At 40.1% G+C, this 25,328-nt stretch overlaps 1 protein-coding gene across 2 annotated transcripts in view; it reads right to left on the bottom strand.

Moving 5' to 3' along the window:
* LOC140228033 (coronin-1B-like) overlaps nt 1-25,328 on the bottom strand; it is a 46,933-nt gene that overhangs the window by 16,483 nt on the left and 5,122 nt on the right. For both annotated transcript variants that reach the window (XM_072308433.1, XM_072308434.1), the window contains exons 2-7: nt 5,437-5,695; nt 4,869-5,044; nt 3,786-3,902; nt 2,709-2,813; nt 1,788-2,003; nt 96-407 (exon numbers count right to left, since the gene is read on the bottom strand). In XM_072308433.1, coding sequence (XP_072164534.1) covers nt 96-407; nt 1,788-2,003; nt 2,709-2,813; nt 3,786-3,902; nt 4,869-5,044; nt 5,437-5,695 — 1,185 coding nt within the window. The remainder of the gene's footprint in view (nt 1-95; nt 408-1,787; nt 2,004-2,708; nt 2,814-3,785; nt 3,903-4,868; nt 5,045-5,436; nt 5,696-25,328) is intronic.

Below are 25,328 nucleotides of genomic sequence, written 5' to 3' on the forward strand. Positions count from 1 at the left end.
TACGCAGAGGAGAGAGGAGAGCTTGTAAACCCAAGGATTCTACTACCCCCAAGAATCAATGATAAGTGAAAAAATGAGAAGGGTGAGAGGTTTACCGCTGAAGGTGCGGGCGATGGTGCTGCCTTTGGCGTCGGGGCCTTCACGGACGTGACGGCTGCGGGAGCTGCTGGCTTGGCCGGCTCCGCGACCTGCTGCGGCTCCTTCCGCTTGAGGCCACCGCCGGCCTTGAGACCTCCAGACTTGAGGCCGCCCGAGCCGGTGCCACTGGAGGGTACCTTTGCAACGTAAAACTGCTGCATGCTCATTGTCTTTGGGGAGCACACCTTCCCCCCTTGCCATTCCTGTATGGAGGCTGCTGGCTCGTTGCTGGCTGTGTCAGGATAGATGTCTCCCTGGTACAAGTCACTCTAGGGGGACAAAAAAAAAAAATACAAAAATACAAAAATACAAAAATATAATCATTGCCCACTGAAGGCTGAAGTCTAAAGTGAGAGCACTGTGATATTATAATGGCTAATGGCCAGAAAGATCTAGTATTCAAATTTAGCCAGGAAGTACCCATAATGTTCTCTTACCAGTATCTGGCAATGCTCGGATGTATAACCTGTGGCAGGGCCCACTGGAGGATCAGAGTGCTTTGAATAATATGTCGAACTACATTTGTATAAAATATCTTGATTGCACTGTCGTCCTTGATATACTTAGTCAAATACTTCCCTCCCCCCACCCACAAATGCTTTCTCACTGTTGCTTCTACTCAGTCTGGCTGATGTAAATGTGTTGAACTTCACTGAAAGCTTCAAAACTTGACTGATCGACCATAAGCAAGAGTGCTGCTTTTAATAGGCAAGTTTGACACAGTTTCCAATATTTCCCATCACCTTTGGAAAGTATTCAGGAACAGAGCCTCATATGCATCATTTCTGAACTCATACAATGTTAATACTGCAATTTTAAAAAATGTCATCACTGTTGGGTCATGAATTTACCAACTTGAGAAGATATCACCAACTTATCTTGATCGCATTAAATTTGTGGAGTAAACAGACAGGTATTAGTGAACTTATAATAGCCTGGTTGTCAAATTGCAAAAATAACTTCTCGCGAAAATGTCTGTGACCAAATTCAAGAAAATGTCTGCAAACAACAAGGCAAGTGCCAAATTGTGTCTCGCCCATTCGCGTTATAAGAAATTGTTTTTCTAACTCCCGGAAGTTCATTGACCCACCTATGACATTTGACCTTGTGGTGACCTTCAAATCCCCAAGGGACATTTACGATCCAAGTTTGGTCACAAAGAGACATAGGGATCAAAAGTATGAGCCATAATCGAAACGCGCCATAAAAACTTGACATTGGGCCCTAAAGTTCATTGACCTCTGCCTGTGACCTTTGACCTTGAGGAGACCTTCATGTTTGGTAAAATGTGTAACATTGTATAACCACTCATCCTTCCAAGTTTGCTTGAAATTGAAATCCTCAGTAGAGAGTTATTCAAGTTTTTGTAGCGTCACGGACGGACGACGGACGGATGGACGACAGACGGACAGACAACGGACGGACAGATGCCGCAGGCGATCCCTTAGTCTCCCCACACCTCAGGTGGGCTCAACAAAAATTACAACTTTTTTCAGTACACACTTGATTCACTGCAAAAGCAAAGTGGCTGGAATTTCAGTTCAGATGAGCAACTGATGCACTCAACTTGACACAACCTCATTACCATTAAAGGTTACTATCTCATTGGGGGATGGGGTAACTTCCTTTATCGAGGCAGCTCATCTTACTTTGCGGGGCACAATGAACGACACGGGCTCAATGCCCTTGAAGCTTCTGACGTCGATGGCTTTGTAGAGTCGCGCCACCTCGCACTGGTTGACGGTACAGCCGCGCTTTGGCATGTAACCCATGCCTCTCTGTGGAGAGCTGGACTGGTACGTGGTAATGTAGTGTATGTACGGTGCTTCCTGAGTGAGCTCGTAGTATCGTATTACGGTGTCTCCCTTTTCAGAGCAAGAGAGAGAAAGAGAGAGCAGGGAAGAAAGAGAATGATGAGAGGAAAAAAAAAATGACATTTAAAATTATTCATCGCAGCACAACACCAACATGTCTGGAATCCTGCTGCTATACACTGTAAAAAGTTGATAGTAGATTCTTTGGTGATGAGGTACAAATGTATAAAGATCTCTAAGACCTTGAGGTACCATCTCAGCATCTAACTACACACTTGTATGACTGTACACTGCTTTCACTGCGTGGTCCAAACACAGCTGAGAGCTATCTGGACTGCTGTAGCCGTTCAGCCCGCAATTTGCCTCATCAAACATGCTTCAAATTCTAAAACATCTGACACATCATTTCATTCTTCTTACTTACATCAAATAATGCTTTCACTTGTTCATTTGCTCATTCAGGTATTCATTCACTTGCATATTAAACTATTCATTCATTCATTCATTTGCATATTAAACTATTCATTTATTCATTTACATTCATTCAATCATTTATTCATATTCTTGCATTCATTCATTCATTCATTTACTCATATTCTTGCATTCACTCATTCATTCATTCATTCATGTTTATATTCACACATTTACTATTCACTCACATTCATTCATTCGATCATTTATCCATTAATCCACTTTTTCCTTTGAAGCCGAGTGCACGCCAGGCGCAGTGAGCTTCTGGACGGTGTTGATACTCACCTTTCCAACGAAATATGCCATGTTTAAATCAGGGTCGTAGAGTATCGATAGCGGAGCATTCGTCTGGTCCAGGGTTTCGTGGACCAGAGGCTTAGAGCAGTCGTTCTATCCAATAGAGAAATACCAACAACCATACTCATCATAAAATACAAAGTCCATCATTGAATGTGGGAAGTGCGAATACGAACATTGTTTCAGTATTACAGCATTTAATTCTCTTCATAGACTTGAGTTTGAGTTTGGGATTATTTTACTTCATCACAGGTCACTCACTTCAGCCAATGGCTGTTCTTCTGTGAGTCTGTGTAGTTTAAAACAAACATACAGTTACAAAATACGACATATTATACATAGTATATGCAACAAGAGAACCCCCCCCCCCAAAAAAAAAAGGAAAAAAACCCAAAAGCAAAACATTCAGAATCATACAACCAAAAGAAATAGGAATTAAGATACTGAACAAAAGAAACGGTGGATACACAATGTTACAGTTCAATGCAAATAATCACTCTCCTTCGGGGGCATTTATCTAAAAGTTTTCTGAGGCAGAGTCATAATCCTCAGTGTGTCTGAGGCATTATTGAGCAATAGATATATGCAACTGTGTTTTCAAAAGCATTTAGAAATGCTGATTTGAACCGCCATTCAAAGAGCATTTCGGAACGGACGATTACTTTTCTGCGAGTAGATAAACACAATGCCGTTTTGAAACACATTTCTCCAAGCTGCTAAGGTCAACTTTAGTATATTGCACACACCGTCCGTTAAAAAGCAGCATGCGCCTTGGTTGACATCTACTTCCCAGGTCGAACGGTGCAAACAGTTCCACGATGACAATGCTCAAAACGCCATTATAGGATGTTTAGATAAACCTTAAGAATTGTGTTTTAAACCAAGTTCGCTTGCGGCATTCAAAGTGCATTTTGAAACGCGATTCTCTTTCTCAGGTTTAAATATACACACAGCCTTTGTCTTTATGCGTATTTTTTTTCCCCCTTTCAATGAGATGAATTTGTCCGTGGAGCCGTTGCCCCAATTCAGGATTACTGCCCATGCGGTCATCCGTTCCTGACTTACCAAGTCCCAGACCTTGTACTCCCTGTCACTCCTTCTGGTGAAGCCAGTTGTCAAGGCCCGGTTGTCCTTGAGGAGCGCCATACGTTGTTCCCTTGGCGACTCATGTCCCTCAAACTCCTACACGCGAGGTTCATGTGTGCAGGCACGTGGGTAGGACAAAAACGAACAAAAAAACAAAACACAAAACAAACAAGTCAGCCCAAGGCAGCGCCGAAACCAGTGACATTGCCATGGCAACAAACATTTTTGTCCCAATCTCCCCCCCCCCCCCACCCCCGTCAAGTTACCTACAATACATGGCATCTGGAATTGAATAATGGAGAAATTTTCTAAACTTTCAACAACACTACTCGGCACAACTTGCATGATAGAAAAAAGAGCATCGTTCCTCAAAATTTCTTAATCACTTTACTACGAACGTCTGCCTTAGAAAATTCAACTTACTCGCAGTGACAACAGTAGCTGGTGACCCAAGAAATCTAGTGTGATATGCATTCACCAAACATGCGGTCCTGCTGTTGTTATTGTTGTTTTGGAAAATAATTAAAGACATGTTTCCCTTTGAGAGACTCATGAGGGCAGTGTCCAAATGACAGCTACATCTGTACAACCTTTGATCTTTAACAGCACGAGCTCTAGCACATTAAAATACACGTTGTACAAAGGCAGAGAGTTTGACATCAAATAAACAACAACAGCAAAAAACAGTTCTACACTGTAACTTTATTTCTTGAGCAGCAGACAAATTATAATGGTAATAAAATCAAGTCTACATCTTGATCTAAAATACCACTTGCCCCCCCTCCCCCTCCCCCCTCCCTCCCCCCTCCCTCCCCCCTCCCTCCCCCTCCCCCCCCCCCCCCCAGTTTCAGCTTGGGGCAAGTGGTAGACATCCAGTGCTTTCACAGAAATGTAAAAGGAGAAATTTGAGAGGGGAAAAAAAGTCAAACTTCCTGACTTCCAGCTGAAATTTCAGGAGACAGGGATTCATCAGAAGTCACTGTTATAGGCAGCGGCACAGGTGGGCTTGAGGTCATTTCAATGATCTGTCCAGATGATGTCTCCGAACAGAAAGGAACTCACCGCTACCAAATCTCCTGTAACTGAATTGTGGACGCGCACTTTCTTGTCCTTGCAGACGAAGCCGATCCGGGAGCCGTCGTAGTTCCAGCATATGTCTTGCACGACACTGCTGGTAGCGAATTCCCTGAGAATCTCATTGGAGTCCAGGTCCCAGATGCAAATTTTTCCGTCCACACCTTTTAGGGGCGACACCCGAAATTCATGAAAAAAGAAACAAGAAAAAAGAAGAAAAAAAAAAAAGAAGACGAAGTGAGACAAAACCTTTTGTCACAACAATAATATGACTTTCATTCAAGTCGCCATCCCTTCAATCTACCCTTCACCTACTAGACTTTTGTACAATATACCAGGTTTGAATAAGAGCTATATTGCAGATAAACTCCGCTACTGATATAACACTACACTGGTGAAAACTTATGCTCTTAAACCAGTCAATTTTACCTTCTTTTTTTTTTAATTCAGAAGTACCAATTTACTGAAGACAAAATGACAATTTCGGCAAGAAAGAGAGGAAAAAAAAAAATCTTCCCAGGACCACATCATGGTTGATTGGATCCTCCCTCCTCACCTGCGGTCAATAGTACGTTCTCGACGGTCGGGTGGAACTTGATGGCCGACACCCGCTTCTGGTGAACCTGCTCCGCCATCAGCTCGTCTTTCTCCGTCATGGGCTCCGTGAGCCCACCGTCCGGGATTTGCCACAGCTTGATGACACCGTTGTCATCGCAGCTGGCAATGAGATTGTCATTAAAGGGCGACCAGGCGAGGTCGAGGACGGCCGCTTGGTGGCCCATCACCTGAGGATAGTTGGCATCAAGGCGTCCCGTCTGCGGCAGGGGAAAAAAAAGATGATAGCATGCCATCAAAACAAAAAAACAAAAATTTACTAACCCTTTCTTGGTGTAAATGTACACATAAGTGATGTGCAAGTTTCTTTTATTCAGTACTATCTATGGTATACAAAAATAGTGAATGCTTATGAGTGCAATGGACAGAATGTTTCATGAAATGAGAGATGAACTGATCCATTCAACTTGGCTGCACCTCATTGAATGGATCAGTAATTTCATCTTTCACTGAATAAAATATTCTGTCCATTGAATGACTGAACAAGAGACCCGCGGGTCTAGCGCTCACCTGAGTATCGCAAGTTCACCTTTCACGCAGTCACTAATCTAAATTATTCACAGCTCTACTAAAATTTGACCAGGCTTCTCAAGTAGAAGATGAAAATGTACAATAAGGGCCGAAATTTTTAAAGATTCCTTCATTTGGGGGGATTGGGGGCCCCCTGGGGCCCTCTGGGTGGGGCATGGTGCCCATTTTGATAAATTGAGATCCTGACCCCCTAGGGATGCTACCTGCCAAGTTTGACGAAAATCCATCATGAGGTTTTCAGGAAGAAGATGAAAATGTACAATTCAGGCCCCCATTTGGACCTTCCCAACCCCCCCCCCCCCTGCCCCCAAGAGGGGCACCCCTGGATTTGCTATGAACAAACTTGAAACTACAGTCATTAATGTACTCACTCATAGTATTATCTTAGCTCTATAACTTCTGATTCTAGAGAAGATTTTTAAAGATTCCTTCATTTTGGGGGGTTTGGCCCCACTGGGGCCCCTGGGTGGGGCATGGTGCCCATTTTAACAAATTGAGATCCTAACACCCTAGGGATACTACCTGCCAAGTTTGGTGAAAATTGGTCATGGGGTTCTCAAGAAGAAGATGAAAATGTATAATTTAGGCCCCATTAGGACCCCTCCCCACCCCCCTCCCCTGGGTCCCAAGGGGGGCACCCCTGATTCTGCCATGAACAAACTTGAAACTACAGTCATCAATGTACTAACTCATAGTATTAACTTAGCTCTATCACTTCTGGTTCTAGAGAAGAAGATTTTTACAGATTCCTTAATTTTGGGGGGTTTGGGCCCCCCTGGGGGCCCCCTGGGTGGGGCATGGTGCCCATTTTAACAAATTGAGTTCCTAACCCCCTAGGGATGCTACCTGCCAAGTTTGATGAAAATCGGTCTTGGGGTTTTCAAGAAGAAGATAAAAATGTAAAAGTTTACGCACGACGGACGACGCACGACGGACGACGCACGACGGACGACGCACGACGCACGACGGACGCCAGACGAAGGGCGATCGCAATAGCTCACTTGAGCCTTTGGCTCAGGTGAGCTAAAAACTATTTATTATTTGTTTTAAATCAAACACCCGCGTATCGATTCTTGTCGTAATGATGTGTTATGAATTTAGAAACAAGAGAGAATGTGCGAGATGTAATATATGACTGAGAGAGTGCTGTGCACTACACTGTATACGCTAGCGCGCTGCGTCAATATGCTTGATTGCATGTACATTGTACAGTACACTGCAGACGCAAGCACTTTATGTATGTTACGTGCCAGGACTCTCAGCGCGCGTGCAAATAGAGCGTAGCATATGAATTCAAGATTGCACGGTAAATGGAGCCACAATTTGCCGGTTGAGAATGATAAGGTCGTTAAAGTTGCCACTAAATCTACAGTGTTCGAGATAACTTAACGCCCTTCTCATTCTCAACAGACGAACTGCACGAATGATGACGAAATAGTACACTGCATCAAATGATTAATGTTAAACAAGCAATCAAATGACAAGGATCGGTTTAGGTATAAAAGAACATCCATCTAACTTGGAGTGTGATCAGAGAGCGCAAAGTTCAAGAAACATCCACATGAAAAGCAGATTTCTTAAAATGTGATGAACAGGTAAAAACACACAATGCAGCTACACTTAAAACTGAAGGTTGTTGATGCAACCCTCATAAACCTCCTACAATCCTCCATGTTCATTGGTTGAACGTGTAGCTCTCAACGGGAAGGTTCCCTTTTGTTTGTGCCTTTATCAGTGGACTTCAACTAGAATAAAATTACATGTGGGGTCACATCAAAGTCAGACAAAACAACAAGAAATTGTCAATTGTTCTTTAAGGATAAGATATTTATTTATTTATCTACTTATTTTTTAATGGAGAGGGGAATGTGGCAAGACACTATCTATTTGAAATAATGATGCTACACGTATCCATTGTATAATGATACTAGTAAAATGCATTTATTTAATAATTCAGCAACTAATCCTAAGCCCCTTCAACACTCACTGTTGTTGAATCATTAATTAATCTCTTGAACAATTTGAAATAGAGGATATTATATATTTGAATTTTTGTTTAAAAAACTCAGAAATGTGTAGTATCACACTTTCTATCTCGTTGATTTCAGCGCAGGCATACTGTATGAAAGTCATGGAGGCATATTACATCCTTTCAACTGATCAGCTCAATGAAGCAGCAACCACTGCACATCACGCTGCAACCACAGTGCAACCAAGTGTGTTCAAAAGAACTACAATTTGTAGCATGGATACCATTTCAGATTTCCATATAATTGACTGATACAGGTTTATTCATCATGCAACCATTGCTCTATTTGTTTTACAGTCTGTAGGTTCTCTTTGATTTATATTCAACACAACTTGTTCAACTCACAGAGAATTTTCACCAAACAGCTTTAAAACAAGAAAAGAAAAAGATGTCAACATCATTACAAATGTAGGACAGCAAACTATAAGCTTTGAGACATTTCAGAAGAATGGAGGAAGCAAAAGGTCAAACTCTGAACATGACCCAAGAGGTCAAGGGTTAACCACTAAAGAGCCTACACTGTGTGTACACGTTGTACCTCTCATTGGAAAGTGCACTCAAGGAAGTAAAGTCCCATGACTCTCGTCTTCTGACATTTCATATACTAGGTACAACCATTACCTAAATAACATTTGAAAGCTTACAGTTGCCATGTTTTGAGATCACCCCCCCCCCCCCCACCCTGGACTAGGAGCCTACAATACATTGTATCTGTGCATGGGGATATTGTTATGAGGGCAGTTATAAAGAAATATCAGTTGCACTGAGAAAGCATGGCTGACTTTATAGGCTTGGGCGGGGATCACAGTACTGTATGGCTCCGAAAATCTTGATGAGCCAACGTGAATTGGCCATCATTCCAATACCAAGGCAGTCAGTATTCTGAGTTTGTACAATTGTACACTACACAAAATGTACGTTAAGTGGACAGTATTCACATTTGCAACTGCCCAGCTAAAAACCCCACAAAAAGTCACAGATTCAAGGATTCTCCGTATTAAAAGTAATGGACCAAAATATGGCATATGGGTTGATCAATTCAAATTTTTCAAGTTGGTCTCACCCAGAACTCCGGACAAGTTGACTTTTCTACATGTATACCCGCGTTGTACGAACAAAATTTGGTGGCTTAAACAAAACAGAAATTGAGATATAATATACAAAGTGTATTTTTAATAATAGATATTAAAAGTAGAAATTCATTTTGTTCCTTTTTTTTTTTTTTTTTTTTGGGGGGGGGGGGTTAAAGTGGGCTGTGACGGTTGCATCCATTTCACTAATACTTTCAAGCACAAAAACACCACACGTCCAATCTTGGTGCTTACAAGTCCAGATTTTGTGGTGTGGCAGTTCAGATATTACATCACTATCATACATTTTGTAACTTTGAGATTGTTACTCAGCAACATTTTTTTTTTCTTTTGTACTCTAGCCACTAACAACAATTTATCAACCATCAATTAATTGATGTTTTAATATGACCCTCACATCCTATGTAGGTCCAATCGTTTTGAACAAACACTAATCTGCCACCATGTGAACATTGTGTACATTGTACACTGCTGTTTAAAAGGCATAGCCATGACAACATCATAGGGGCCAGGTAATGTTTACATACATTGTACTATATATCACACTGTAGTTTGAAGTAAAGGATATTCTTTACCAGACTTGAAGTTCTTTTAAACAGAAAAACATGCACATGTGTACATACGTACACACAGATAATTTGCTCCCATCATTCTGAACAGCTTCCTGTTATTTGACCCCTTCCTGACCTCTACTCTAAGTCACTAAACTGAGACGTCATGCAGCTGGGCTTAAAGGGATAATGACGTGAGTTAATGACGCAGTTAATACCGGTGACTTTGCAATCATTAAGTCTCTTGACTGCCAATGTTGGCTGAGAAGACATCCACCTCGTGTCTGAAGATTTGTGCCTCGGGTGCGTGTCTCTGCCTCTCACACACTGGACCATGTGAGATCATGAATTTATCTCTATATAATGCTTCCATCTCAAACTGTCTGTTCCCCGCCCCTTTAAAGGTCAAGTTCACCTTCATAAAACATGTGAATTGAGAGAATGCAGCACAACTTAAAGGGATGGTACAGTATTGGTGGAGATGAGAATTGGGCTTTTAACTTTTTGTGAGATACCAAGAAAACACTTATGATATAGTACAGAACATACCATTTTAAGAGGAATTCAAAGTTTATTTGATGAAAATCGGGTTTGGAATGACTGAAACATCCAAAAACAAAGTAAAACAAAGCGATCGTAATGAAGTGTGGGTCCCACACTTTATTAGAATTGCTCTGTTTTCAATATCTCAACAATTTCAAAAGCAATTTTCATCAGTTAAACGTTGAATTCCTCATGGAATTACATGCTCTTTCATATTTCATAAGAGGTTTCTCATTATCTCACCAAAAAGTCAGAAACCTGAAATTAGGTCTCAACCAAAACTATATGATCCCTTTAATAGAACACACCAGTAAAAAGTTTGAAGAGAATTGGGACACTCCATGCAAAAGTTATGCATTTTTTGAAGTGTCAGTCCTGCCATCACTGGATGAGAAGACTACTAAAGCTTGTGATGTCACATGTATAGAAAGATACATGTAGAAAGAAAATTCAACATCATACATTTGTATTTTCACTTTTCTTGCATGTACAGTGTTTGACCTCTGATAGGCCAAGGGCCTTTGTCATTCCCTCACATCTGCTGCATTTTTAACTGTTTTACCAGGGAGGTGGGATCCAACCTCCCTGGTTTTACTATTTTTCTAGTATATGGTTAAACAGTCCTTGTACTATCTGTGTTTTGAAATTGTTTTGTGTATAACAGCCCTTGCATTATTTGTGTTTTGAAATTGTTTTGTGTATAACAGCCCTTGCATTATTTGTGTTTTGAAATTGTTTTGTGCATTTTTTTCGTATTACGTTCTGTATTATATGCATACACGATTGTATACACTGTAAAAAGAGCATTTGACTTGCCTCTTTCATAAGGCAGGGGAATAATATTACCCATTTTTGTACGTCAGTGACTAGTCGAGGGAATGTGTATTTTTTTCTCCAAAAAAAAAAAATCAAATTTTATGAAATCCCCTTGATATCTTCCTTATATCGTTCTACGCATGTGGCATCATCAACTGTAGTAGTAGTCCTGCTAATGCAGGAAGAGCACAGTACTCCATTGCCGCTCCCACATGCATGTGAGGCAGGAACAAACAGGATGCTATAGGACCATGCTTGATCCTCAGACGGACACGTTATTAAACCCCCGACTGGCGCAACGACTACCACGGGCATGAACTCTTCCTGGAGCATGGAATGGATTCTACTCAACATTTATACACAGCTTTAAAGCTCTGTGCTATTTTTAACATTTGCTATGAAAAAAAAAAAACCAGCTTTAAATAGTGCTTCAAAATACATTGCAGTTCTGAAATTTGAGTTAGGAATACAAATAACCAACATGAATATCAGTATAATCAATTTAACATACGTGTACACTACTACTGTAAAGGAAGAGATCATCAAACACTTCAATAGTTATATAAAAAAACAATTCTAGAATAAACCACCTGTTCAGTTTACATGTACGGTTTATGAAATGAAATTAGTGATACAATATCCTTTTAAGATAGTAAACATTGTATCTCTGACTTTGTTGTGAAATTTTTGTGTGGAGGGTGTTTTGTGATGCAGCTGAACTACATGTACATATTTTGTGCATCAAATGTGATAATTCTATTTCTTTAAATCACTGCTCACAATGTTAAATAGCAGCTTGAAGTTGAATACATTTTGAAGTCCAAGATACATTTTTACCCTTTAACACCGCACCTATGCAGCAGAAGAGTTAACTTTTGAAAAATGCCATTACACTGATATTGCGACATCTAGTGTATGTAAATACTGTATGTCATTTTATACACTACTTTTGCTGTATCTTTAATTACTGTACATTATAGCTATAATACTGTAGTATCTTATTCCCAGATCTAGTACTATGAATGAAAGAAGAAAGAAAACTGAAAGATATCATATTACCTGTACACAGTGTACTTGTCGTTCTAACGAAGTTGTGCTGAGTAGCAAATTTGTGTACACGCCTAAAAACATAGTGTGATAACATAATTATGTCGTCACAATGCTTTCAATCCCAATTTCTAATTGACAATTTTATGCTTTAATACTTTCAGTCACATTGTATTCAGTAAAACACAGCATCAAAACACAAATTTTCCTTCTCTTCTGGAGCTCGATGGGTTCAATTTAACATTTATGAGGAAATGATCCCAAATGCAACACTTTCGTACAGTATCATTCTAGACTTCTACAACTGTATAGAAATCACTCGCAGAAAATTTCTTTGACGGTGCCTTTAATACGCATGATCCCCGATGGTCAAGGTATTGCTTCCAATTCATCTGTCACACAATTATACAGAGTGTACAGTTTGTGGATTTGCCAAGTAAACGTATGTTGGTTTTCTCTTCCTTGAAATTGGGTGGGTTTTACTTTTCACAGAGCTTACGGTCTGCGCTAGTGACATGTACCGGTAGTGATAATTCAGAGCTTCTGTAACATTAACCTGTTTGAAATATGATGCCTGCATAGTCATTAAGCTACAATAGCTTCCCCTTCATTCCCATGGTACTGTACTTCCTTTCCCCCCATCGACTTATTTATCACACACAAAAATAATATGGCTACAAAAAGTGGGACTTCACAACCGCACACGCACATTATGTGTAGTGAGTGCCTGGCTTGTTGATACAAATGTAACTGATCTCTTGAAATTGAAACTAAGAGTTTTTTTTTCTCCTTTTCCCTTTCTATCATTACCTTTCTTAATCTACCTCTCTCTCTTTCTCTCTCCCTCTTTTACTTTCTGTGCACTCCTTCTCTGCTTTCGTCTCTCCTGTCTGAATGAGAACAATGCAGTATCTAATGGCCTCATTCATTAATTCTGCATGCATTTTTCATTCACACACACACTTGTACTTTGGTCAAGACTCGTACACTAATTGCCTACACAAAACATGCATTTAAACATGTATCCGGGCAATTCCCCCCCCCCCCCCAAATACTGGTTAGTGGTAATTAGGGTTAGGTTTAGGGTTTGAGGAGTTTGGGTAAGGGTTAGGTTAGGGTTAAGATTAGGATTAGGATTAGGATTAGGATTAGGGCCAGGTGAAGGGACCAGTGTAATTGCCCAGGGGGTATTTGCCCTAGACCCATTTAAACATACTGTATTGACCCCTCATTGTTCTCTGAGTGCCAGTCTACACATTTGTACCCACTGTACTTCAGTAGGGTAATGAAATGTAGGATAGTATCCTGGCCAGAGTGCCCTTGCAAGGAGCATGCTCAACATACTGACTACATTGTAGACTTTCAAGAGATAATGCAGCAACAACAATGTTCAGAGTAACCCCTGTTCATATAAGCTACCCCTACCCCATATAAAAAACAACAATGAGAAGGTATACAATTTAAAGGAAAGAGATAAGGAAGAGAGAATTAAAGAATATGAGAGAATTAAAGTAATATGAATTGCATTTTCATGCCAAACTAAACCTACTATGTATTATGGAGAAAGCCATAAAAATGAATCTATATGTGTGTATAATTATATATATTTCTGTATCTACACGTTAGTAGATAAAATGTGTTTTTCAATATTCCTTGTGAACGGAAACACCACTAATCAGAAAGCACACAGTAGAAGCAAGAAAGACAGTCAGCATTACTGTACATGGTCATCAGGGGCGTCCACGTCAAGCGGACGCAAACATGCAGGCAGGTGGTCGAAGCGAGGATAATCGAGTTATGAATTTACAAATATTTTAATTGCCTGGGCTAGTGTCCAGACTATGATTCTGGAGGGGAAAAGTCCTACAGCACGGGACACTCCCTGTGGTGGAGGACCAAGTAAACAGGGTATGTTACTCGGAACTAGGGTTTGAGGATGTCCAAAGAAGACAACATATCAATTTTCTGATGGTGGGCCCTACGGGCAGCAGTTGGGCTTTCATGATTCTTTTGGCCACAATGTACTTGACATACTGGTACTAGCAAGTTGTCATTTTATCCTGGCTACGCGCAGAGACAAAGATCCAACCTTTGTTTTGTTTTTCCATTTTGATCTAAACCCCTTCCTTACGGGAACCTGGTATACCAGGTTCCAAAAATGTAGACAGGAGTGCCTGCATTTGTGGCATAAATTCATATTAATTTGTGTTGTGCTGCCCAGAAAATAGCTTTAGTAGAAAGATAAAGGATTCTTCTATCAATACCTTTTTTTCTTTCTGTATGAAAACTGTGTGTATGGCCAAGGAGGTTTTATACATTGGAGTTCCAACTGGCTGTGATTATTCAAACAGTTGTCAGATTTTTATTGATGTACAAAGGAATTCCTCAGGTGCACTTGTGCCTTTGATGATCGATGTTCCTTGCCGCCGTCTTGCTCAGCATTCTGAAGATTAATTTTGAACGTTATCATAATTTTGGCCATATTTTGCTTATCTATTTATTAAATGAAATGAAATTTCAATTAATGATAAAGCATGTAAAACAAAAGACATTTCCGTCCAGAAATTTGTGCAAAAGTGTAAATCTGAGCTGTATCATGTGAAAATGTTTAAAACTGTACCACCCTGGAAAGCTGGTTTTATCACTTTTCCGCTTAGTTTCCACAAATGAAACTAATATGGAATAATCTTCAAGTATAATTCTTTATTGATAGATATATCAGATTAGTGCCCGCATATGCCCAGTCGAGTAATTTTCATCTGCATTTCAGCATTTTTCCCTCAATTTCTGTTCGCGCATCCTCGTGTCTGTACCACCTACCTTTTATAAGACGGGATAGCGAAAAGTAATTACCATCACAAAAAAATATCTTCCTTTGAAAGTGGCTAGTGATTATGCAATGAGACATGAGTCAATTGTCTTCCTATCTGCGCGGCAGATCCTGCTTTGCACATGCTTCAAATATTTTTGAGCGGCGGCTTCGAACATCTAGCAAAGGAAATAAGACGGTTGTGACTCCATTCTCTAGAACCTCCTTGGTATGGCAGTATTATTTGCCTTTTTAATAGTCCAATGTAGAGTGCGCTTGTTTTGCTGTAAAACTCGTATAAATAGATACAAAGCAGTCAAGGCTGAGCTAAGAAGATATGTGACCCGCTACAACAAAAGGATCCTAAAGTCGCTGACGGCTGAGCCGAGAAAATCGAGTTTGAAGTCACATCATCAAAATTGGTCAGAACAAACAGATTTCTGTTTTTTGCATAATCTTGTAGTCTAATGTTTTGTCTATCATCTGCCAAAATTTTGAAGCTAAATGATAAAAGGAAAGGCAAGAAATCAGCATTTTTCTGGGCCATGATTTTCCGACTTTCAACGTAACAGAAACGTGTCCGAAGATTTGGATTTAGCGCTCAGCGAGACTCCGCCCCTAGCAACGAGGGAGTGATCTTATTGGTCAGTGCGTAGCATCCTGATTACTGATTGGTCATGCGTAGACCGCTGGCGCTAAGCTTGAATGAACATCCCGGAGGTCGCTAGGAGCATGCCTTCTATTGTCAAGCGGTGAAAACTCTCACGTCTCCCCTTGATCATGACAGCGTTGGAAGGAAAACTTTGAAGGCGTTTTTCTCGAAACTGATTTCTTCAACCACTTGACATGCGCTAATAAAATCATCAATATCTCCGCAACCGAGTTTTTTAATGAGTCGTGCTATACATGAAATTAAAGAAGAAGAGTTAGGGAATAATGTCATGCCATTTTCCGAAAATTGTCCTCCCCCGACTTTCAGATCCTTTTGTTGTAGCGGGTCACATATTAATTTCGCTGACCCCATTCAGGTGTGTGTGTGGTGTATAACAAGTTCGTGAGCCCATCATCGCACACTCTATTCGTACCTTGCGCCTGATCGATATTTCCATTGTTTGATGGCACATGTAATGATACATACATGTAATGAAAAATTGTGATAGCATGACATCATCAACTCATTCATTTGAATATTTAGTAAGGATTGGTCAAGAAATGCTTTCAGAAAAGATGTGAAATCTCAAAACGTATTGTCATATCTTCCTTATTTTTTTATCTGATTTTTTTTTGGTCAGTTTTGGAATGTTCTGTAGGGACTGTTTCTCTCTTTTTTTTGGAGCTTATTTATTTTTGGGTGGATTTCCTTTTTAATTATGAAAGTTCTGTACCACCTCCTAAATCTAAAAGACACAAGTTGTGCACTAGCATCTGACTTCTTAACTCTTTAACAAGCATTACAATAGCTGTTTTAAAGAGCTTGCCACAAGTCAATTACTTCTTTCAACTCTACACTGTACTTTTGTGAATACAAAAGCTTCTCTTTCATTGTTTGTTTTTGTTTTGTTGTATTTTTTTTTTTGCCTACACCATGGCTGTTGCCATTTCTGGAAGAGGCTTGTTTAGAGTAAATTCTAGGGTTGCCATGGACATGATACACTTTGGAGGAAGTGGACATTAAAAATTGAAAAATCTATTATCAGCGCAAGATTGACTGCACTGAAAAGATTTATTTTACGGATTGTCGACGGTTGATCTGAAAAGAGTTTTTATGATTCCAGAAAACTGGACTGTGAGCTTTCATCAAAGTTCAAAATTCACATGCTTTGAATGATGAGCATGAAGCGGTGTAACTGTACACCGAGTTTGAAACTGTAACACCGGTCCAACGTCCAAGAATTATCAAGCAGGAAATGCCCTCTCAGAAAAAGAGAGAGAGAGAGAGAGAGAGGGTGAGAGAAAAGAGAAAAGACTACCCTTAGAACTGTGGACAGGGCATCACTTTGCAAACGGTGCCGAAGTACAAGGTACGCGCAACACTTCTGGGAGGGAAATAGTGAAGAACTTCCTGGTAGTGGTATTGTAGATCAATGTGCTTCACAGCATTTACAGGCCGGCAACTTTGCGGCTGGATATTTGTCTCACCTACAGTATTTGACACAATCTTCAACTGCTACACTGCCAATGATTGGAATGTCTGGGTGTGAGTGTGTGTGTGTGTGTGTGTGTGAGTGTGAGTTTGTGCGTGTGTTTCTGTGTCCTGGTCGATGTTTACGTTGCTAGCAACAAAACAAATAATCGTATCAGTCTGTTGGCAGATTGGTTACATACCATTTGAGTCCTAATCATTAATCTACCCAAATATTTTAAAACATCTGCATAGTAGACTGAGAACTTTAAAAAAAAAAGTCAAACTACGTGTATAATCTACTTAAAATGACAGGTGAGAACAGATAAAACAGTCAATATCATTCTTATATTTTATAATTATTTGTAACAACATACACAAAACTGACCCTGTATGTGTTGTGATCAAATAAAATAAAAAAAAACTCCAACGTTCAAAACGATAGAAATTGATTATTGTAGCTCTAGTCAATCAACTGCCAGCAGTTGGAGACAGTAGCTCAGACTTATTCAAAGCTGCATATTTTGGACAGATTTTGAGCTCCTTGTGAAATAATGCTGGAACATGTCACACATTAGTTATATTGTATGTTCAGATGGTAATCCTCAACTGCGTCAATTAATTTTGTCACGCATTGACTGATTTTATATCAAAATCGACCGTGCGACACTTGGCGCCCCGCGGAACTTATTCTAGAGGTTAAGGAGTACAGCCTGAACGTAACTATCAAAATGTACATGTACAATGTAGGTAGTAAAAAAATCACTTTGATTTGGTGTATTCACTTGACATATTTTTGAATGCTGTGAGATAGCTCTTTGTCTTTATACGTACATACGTACACGTGTATAAATGTCTCTATACATGGTTGTGACATCCAGGAGAAGTCATAATAAGTGCTAAGGCATTTCTGGTATTTTCTCCTTTCTCTTCTTGCTATTGAATCACACAGCAATCGCACATTAACTTTCTGCACCAAAAGTTACATTGTAATCAAACTTTAACGAATTCAAAAGGCTTGCAAATAACAGACAGCTACAAATTCTTTGATGGGAAATACATTTTAGTGTGTATAATGTCTGGCCTACAATCACAGCTCTAGTACATTCGTACTTGAAGTGGAGAAGATATTGCAAAGCAAACAAGTTATTAAAACTAAGAAAACAGCACTGGTTTGAGATGCTTTCAGTTTCTATGTAAGCACTGGCACAGGACACTTGATTTGATAGCACTTGCTGTTAATGAAATTAATATCCAAATTGTCATTTTTTCAATGAAAGAATGGTAAAGCCAGCTTGATTCAAAGTACAATTTATGCTGTATGTCTGTCCGACAGGCAGAGGGATCTTGGGGGGTTTCGAGGTCCACGTGAGATGGGCCAAGCAAAGATGCTGTTTTATCCTGGCACTGTTTTCTCTCTAAAAGAAGCAAAAATACTCCATTTAAGAGCTATAGAATAATGCATAAGTTCTACATACAAATGTATGTGAGGAAGCACTAATTCGCACACCTAAAACAGATGGTAATGTTCTGGTTGAGATGGGGACTCAGATTTCAACTTTATTGTGTGATTTATTTAGAGCAGAAACCACTCACGAAATATTATAGAGCAGACAATCATATACAGTGTACGAGGAATTCAAAAGTTTCTTTGAGGAAAATTGGTGTTGAATTGGCTGAGCGACGACAAAAAAAAAAACAAAGTATAACAAAGAGGTGCACATAAAAGGTGAGTCCCACCTTTCATTAGGACGTCTTAGCCACTTTAAAACCAATTTTCTATAAGGTAGTGCCTTGTAGACAGTCTACATGTATACCCATGAGAAATCAAATTCAATTATACAATTGTAACATTGTAGTTCCTTTTCTAAATTCACAAGGCCCACTGCACACTGTACAGTATTATGAACTGAATGTACAGCTATACTATAAAGAACACCTACATTGGAGATACACAACCCCGACACTGGCATTACGGCACGGGCAGTGATAATGGCACGTGTGATATAAGTAGGCCGCGGCATAGCAGCGCCAGCGTTGCCTGTCTAAGGAGACACGTCTGGAGCGTGCAGCCGCGGATTTGTGTCACTGCAGCGTGATACCACATGACTCGACGAGTCTCCACATAACCAGACAGTCCCAGGGGGAAGTTCTTGGCAGAAAATCTTCTGCCTACACATTGTACCTTCAAGGACTAGGCCTTACAGTACATTCATTCATAGATTTTTATCACGTAAGGTAAGCTCAAGTATTCATTTCTTTTTCTTGTAACTGATAACTATCTATTATGACAACAACAACAACACATAGTCTTGAAGGGAAGTACATGTACAACGTACAGTGTATGCAATATTCCAAGGTACTGTACTTGATAACAAACTTCTCTCTCCCCATTTTGCCAATATTAAGACACACAGTTCTATCCCACAAGTTATCTCCCTTTCAAGATAATAGTATACAACTATACTTTCTCCAAGCACTCCATACACGTACATATATACAATATTCTCTGAATTTGCCTCAAGGGTCCTTAATTCCAGGCTGGACATGACTTCTTCTGATATTGATCTTCCATTTTGTGTTCCATTTTACTTTCAAGTGATAAAACAGTGTACAATGTACAGCATCAGCTAACTGGTCAACCTGTGTTTTATAATAAAAGGCTTACTGTACCATACAGAAATACATTGTACATTGTTCACGTGTACATTGTACATTGTATTTAATTTCCATTGCATACACTTTGATAAACCCCAACAACTTAAAGCTGTGAATCTTGCTTCAATAGCCCTTTCTCTCCTATCTTTTTATAAAAAAAAAAAAATGAATTATGATTGTGGAAAATAATTTCATATGATACCCTGATCATTATTTTCTTTGTAGTTTAATGTCTATCATTGCATTCTCCACGAAACTTTCTCCATACCAACAAACTCGAGGAGGAAACCAAGTACGAACATTGCCCATTGTTTTCAATTTTAAGGAATGATGAATCAAATTTGTGAAGCACGAGAATGTACCACCCTATTCCAAAAACCACCCGGCTAGCACTGCAGACATGTACTGTACGAGCTGAAATTTTCGCGTACAGATATTTTCGCGAATTGCTACTAGGAGGACATTTTCACGTGTTGTTAATTTCGCGGTTGCGAGGTCTAACTGTACTAATCTATTCGCACGTTGTTATTTCTGTGGTTCACGCGATTCGCAAATTTCGCGAAAATAAAACCACCGCGAAAATTTCAGCTCGTACAGTATCACTACATTGTTGTACATGTATGTACTGTACCAAATAGTTGCCGAGATTCTCATTCTTTACTGTGATGATTTTAACTGTGTAAAAATAATCCTCTCACATGCTTGTGCCCAGTTACAATCAATGCTCTTTCGCAGCCGCAGGAGCCTGGTATCGTATACACACTTTGGGGGGAAATTAACCCAGAAGATCAAACCACAAATTGATCCATTCAGGATGATTCACCAGCCACTCCTGAAGGGGGTGGGGGGTTGGGGAGAGACCTCACGCCCCAACATGACACTCGAGATCACCGCAGCAGCAATTAACACGTCGCCCCCCTTGGCCCGAGTGGGACAGAAGAACCAACCACTTCCTTGGTTATAGATGACAAGACTCCAAGAAAACATGGAATGACAATGATGCAAAGTATCCCACGCCCCTTTGAGGAAATAAAAAAAAAAAGGAAAAAAAGAATGGAAGGGGTAGGAAGAGCATCTTGGTAACAGTAAGGATCGACTTGACATCAATTTAGTGATGTGCTTCAGGACTGAATGAGTGTACAATTGCATGACTCCTCTGTGCAGTACTGTAAAACATGATTTATTTGCGGCATGAAATTCTCCCGAATTGGAGCCGACGGTCTTTTTCGCGGCAGAAAATTTTCCTGAATTGCCACTGGCATTCAATGCATACAGTGTAGACAAGAACTTTCGTGGGCATTTTAAGTTCGCGAATCTTGGATGCATGTGAACATCCTTGTTTTACAGTATACAGTGCCACTTACTAGTAGTAACCTACTATGTGTTTAACTTGTTCCGTAAATATTAAATTGGCAGGATGGCAATTGTCATCAATGGTACACTTGTAGTGTTCTTGATAAGGATCGGGCTATGAGCAATAACTCCATGTTTTCATTGGCATCAATCGGTTTGTTTGTTTGCACAAAAGTACGTGCACAATAACTCAAACAGTTGTGTACAGATTTGGATGAAAGTTGTAGGAAAGGCTGAGAATGACACAAGGAATAGATGATTGGAACTATAGTAGTGATCTGGAAATTTTGATGGATTTTACGCAGGATTTCTGATATTTTGGCAGGTAGGGTCAATGAACTATGGAGTTCAAGATGCGCATACATTTGTACTTGAGGTATGCCCAGGGGGGTGTTTCACCGATTTAGTCAGCGCTGACAATTTCAGGAAAATCCTTGGTTTTGATTGGCTGAGATGCTCTGGTCACTGACTGTTACCATGGTGATTGTCAGAAAATGACAACTTGTCAGCGCTGACTAAGTGGATAAAACATCCCCCCATGTGCACTGAAGTGCGTGCTCTAGTTTCTGTTAGGCCTGTGAGGCACCATGCAGTTGGAAACTGATGACATAACAAAAGACAGTTTCTATATTGGGAAATTGGGCAAATTTCAGTATGAATACAATGGGTGGGAATCATTAATCTCATTTGGAGAACAACATCAGCGGTGGAAATGAGCTGCTTGGTGGAGGCCTACAACTGTCCAGGTGCTCTCAGAGTGCTTCTCTAGTTTGAAGAAAGTTTCTCAGACCCCGTTTAGAGTGGCAGGCTGGTCCCCCTTGTGGTCCACGGACTCACATTTTCGTGCGTTTACACTGCCTTGTCGAACAGCGGCCTCGGACAGAAATCCCCTCCCCCAGGTTTCCTTTCCTTTGTGGCGCTCTAATGGTAAACTTTTTTTTTTTTTTTTGAACTACAGAACTTTAATCGTAAACTAGAAATGTCGCTTTGGCGACTGGTATGCCTCCGCCATAATGCATGATTTTCCCAATAGGTCTAGATAGTACATGTGGACACTGTGTGATTACATTTTCACAAAATTGGCAAAATATTGGAATGACAAGTTTGTCACAAATGTGTTGAATGTTCACCTTCCTTGACGTAGGTTTAACTGGATGAATAGGAGAGCATGTATCTAGGGATTTAAGGACTTTATCTTGACTTTGACCCATTCATACATTTAGGCATTGAGTAATTTTCAAGGTACAGGTGTGGAGAAAAAGTGCAATTTCTGAATTGAATAGTAAATTGTTACCATTTTCATCTGGCCCTTGACCCTAAAATTCATAAGATAATTACTTTCAGGTAGAACATGCATAATATGTACTAAGTTTCCAGGTAACTTGAGCCACTTCCGAGATATGGAGGAAAAAGTTAGTTCAGCACTTTCACTTGATCTTTGACCTTTTGACCTTTGAGGCAAAAAGAGAAAAAAAAAAACTTTCCAGAGAATTTCTATTAGGTTACACACGCATACACCAAAGTGTAAAAAAAATAACCCTGCTGGCATTGCATAAATATGAGGGTAATAGTAAAATTTTAAAGTCTTGCACTTGACCTTTGACCCCTGACCTTTGACCCCATGAACCCTACATTCTCTAGATAAACACTTCCAGTCAGTACATGTATATACTATGTTCCATGAAGATACCTTGAACAATTTTCCAAGGTACGGAAAAAAAAAAAAGTTTTAATATTTTTACTTGACCTTTTGACCTTTGACCTCATGACCCAAACTTTCACTAGAGAATCTTAATTGGGTAATACATGTATACACTAAGCTTCAAGAAAATATCTTCAGGCATTCAATAGATATGGTGGAAATAGTGACATTTTATGTATTTGACCCCGACCTTTTGACCTTTGACCTTTGACCTCATGACCCAAACTTTCACCAGAGAATCTTAATTGGGTAATACATGTATACACTAAGTTTCAAGAAAATCTCTTCATGCATTCAATAGATATGGTGGAAATAGTGACATTTTATGTATTTGACCCTGACCTTTTGACCTTTGACCTTTGACCCCATGACCCAAACTTTCACCAGAGAATCTTAATTGGGTAATACATGTATACACTAAGTTTCAAGAAAATATCTTCAGGCATTCAATAGATATGGTGGAAATAGTGAAATTTTATGTATTTGACCTTGACCTTTTGACCTTTGACCTTGAGCATGTGCACCCAAAAGTTGATAGGCACAACTTCACCCCCTAATACACATACATGCCAAGTTTCATTAGGATACCTCAACAGGTTTCGATAGTTACATTGTCCACAAAATTCATTACGGACGGACGGAAGGACGGACGGACGGACGGCGGACGGAAGGACGGACGGACGGACGGACAACCCGAAAACATAATGCCTCCGGCACCACTTCGTGGCGGAGGCATAAAAATAAGGGTAAGCAAATCAGTGGTACATCTGTAAAGATCATTCTTACCTGTCAAGAAGGAAATAATCTAAAAAAATCAATTAGACAGCAGTCGGTTTTAAAATATGCAGGTCCCAGCTGCACAAAAAGACCCAACAGAAGTGAACACAAAATGAAAGCAAACCGTTGCGTGATGTCAGCGCGGTTTCTACGCTAGCTGAGAGGGGAGGCCGCACATTTGGGTCCACTTGCGTTTACACCAGCAAAAGGCCCGCCTGAGGCCAGCCCGACACTACCTCCTCGAGGTAATCTCAGGCCGCCAATTGGTACCGCAGTTTGGTACCCCATTTGGTACCACATTTTGACTTTCGTGCAATTGAAAGGCTGGCCTTTCAGTTGGTGTAGACAGGGTCTTAGTTGACCAACAGCTAAAAGACCATCCCACAAATTATGTCTGCACAGGCCAGGGGTTAAATTGAGCCGAGTTTACTGAGGATGGGCAGGAAGTTTTATAGCTCTAGTTGTTGTTCTACATTGTAGCCATGTACAAGGTAAGAGTGTGTGGGATAGTACCTGCATAATCAATTCCGGATGACAAACAACAAACACAAACACACAAAGCATATGATATATCAGCAAAGCCAGTGTGACTTCCAGAGAATATAATCTTGCACAGGGTACTTAGATACAGTCTCAAAATCAGAGGTACTCGTACACTCTGTACACATAGCTAAGGTCAGAGCTTATACTGTATACGGCATATATTTTGTGAGTCTGAATTTTTGCGAATCAGGAATTCTCCACGATTTCGCGAGTGGTTAAATTCGCGATCGTAGAGTCTTGTACTGAACGGAGAAATGTACACGCGTACGTCACATCCACATTGGAATCAGAGTCAATATTTTCGTATGTCTTAAATTTCACAAATAGTACCTGATTCGCGGAATTCGCGAAAATAAAAACCTCGCAAAATATTCGGCATATACTGTATCTGTATCTGCTTCCATGACATTAATTAATTCAGAAACTGAGAGGTTTCAGACGTGCAGAGGACTTGTTTGCACACAGGTTTAAAAACTCAAGGGATGCTACAATGTAATCAGAGAGCTTTTTGTTTTTTTGTTTGAAGTCGAAAAGCAAAGTTGAGTTAAAACTTGTGTAGCCAGTGTAGTGGGGTCAAGCTCTAGGTGTTTTTCAGTTGTATTGCTACAGGCACAGCTGTATCTTGAAGTCTTTCAACTAGATGATTTCTAACTCAACATGATCAAAGTCAAGCTTACAAATACAATGTACAAGTACATATGTAGTTGAACTTGCATTCACTTCCAACATGGCCCTATATAACTGTAAAATGTATGTTTAAATTCACGCTTTAGTTCAGCCTTTAGTCCCACCTATAAGCAGGAATTGAGGGGGGGGGGGATTTCAAGGGTATCAGTGGCTGGGGTGTGACTCTTTGTAAACCCTCCCGGTGGTGCTTGTTAATCCTTGAAGCTTTTACAGCCAGTCCCCCTTCAATCAGGAAGTGAACAACTTGCTCTGTAACAAACATACATCACATTTTTACCAACACACAGTACCCGCTTAGTGGCTTCCCCACAATGTACAAATGGGACCTGGGCATCAATTCATGAAAGTTGTCGGTCTCTTGACAATTTCAGTAAAATCCTTGGTTTTGATTGGCTGAGAAGCTCTGGTCACAGAATGTTGCCATGGTGATTGTCAGAGGCTAACAACTTGTCAAGGCTGACAACGTTCATAAAACATTGTCCTGGAATACAACCTACAAGTGTACAATGTAAGAAAACCTTGCCGTCTGCAATCTCGATACAGTAGCATCTTCGAACAACAAAATAGGCACACT

Source organism: Diadema setosum, chromosome 4 (genome assembly GCF_964275005.1).
Source record: "Diadema setosum chromosome 4, eeDiaSeto1, whole genome shotgun sequence".
In the NCBI taxonomy this organism is placed as follows: Eukaryota; Metazoa; Echinodermata; class Echinoidea; order Diadematoida; family Diadematidae; genus Diadema; species Diadema setosum.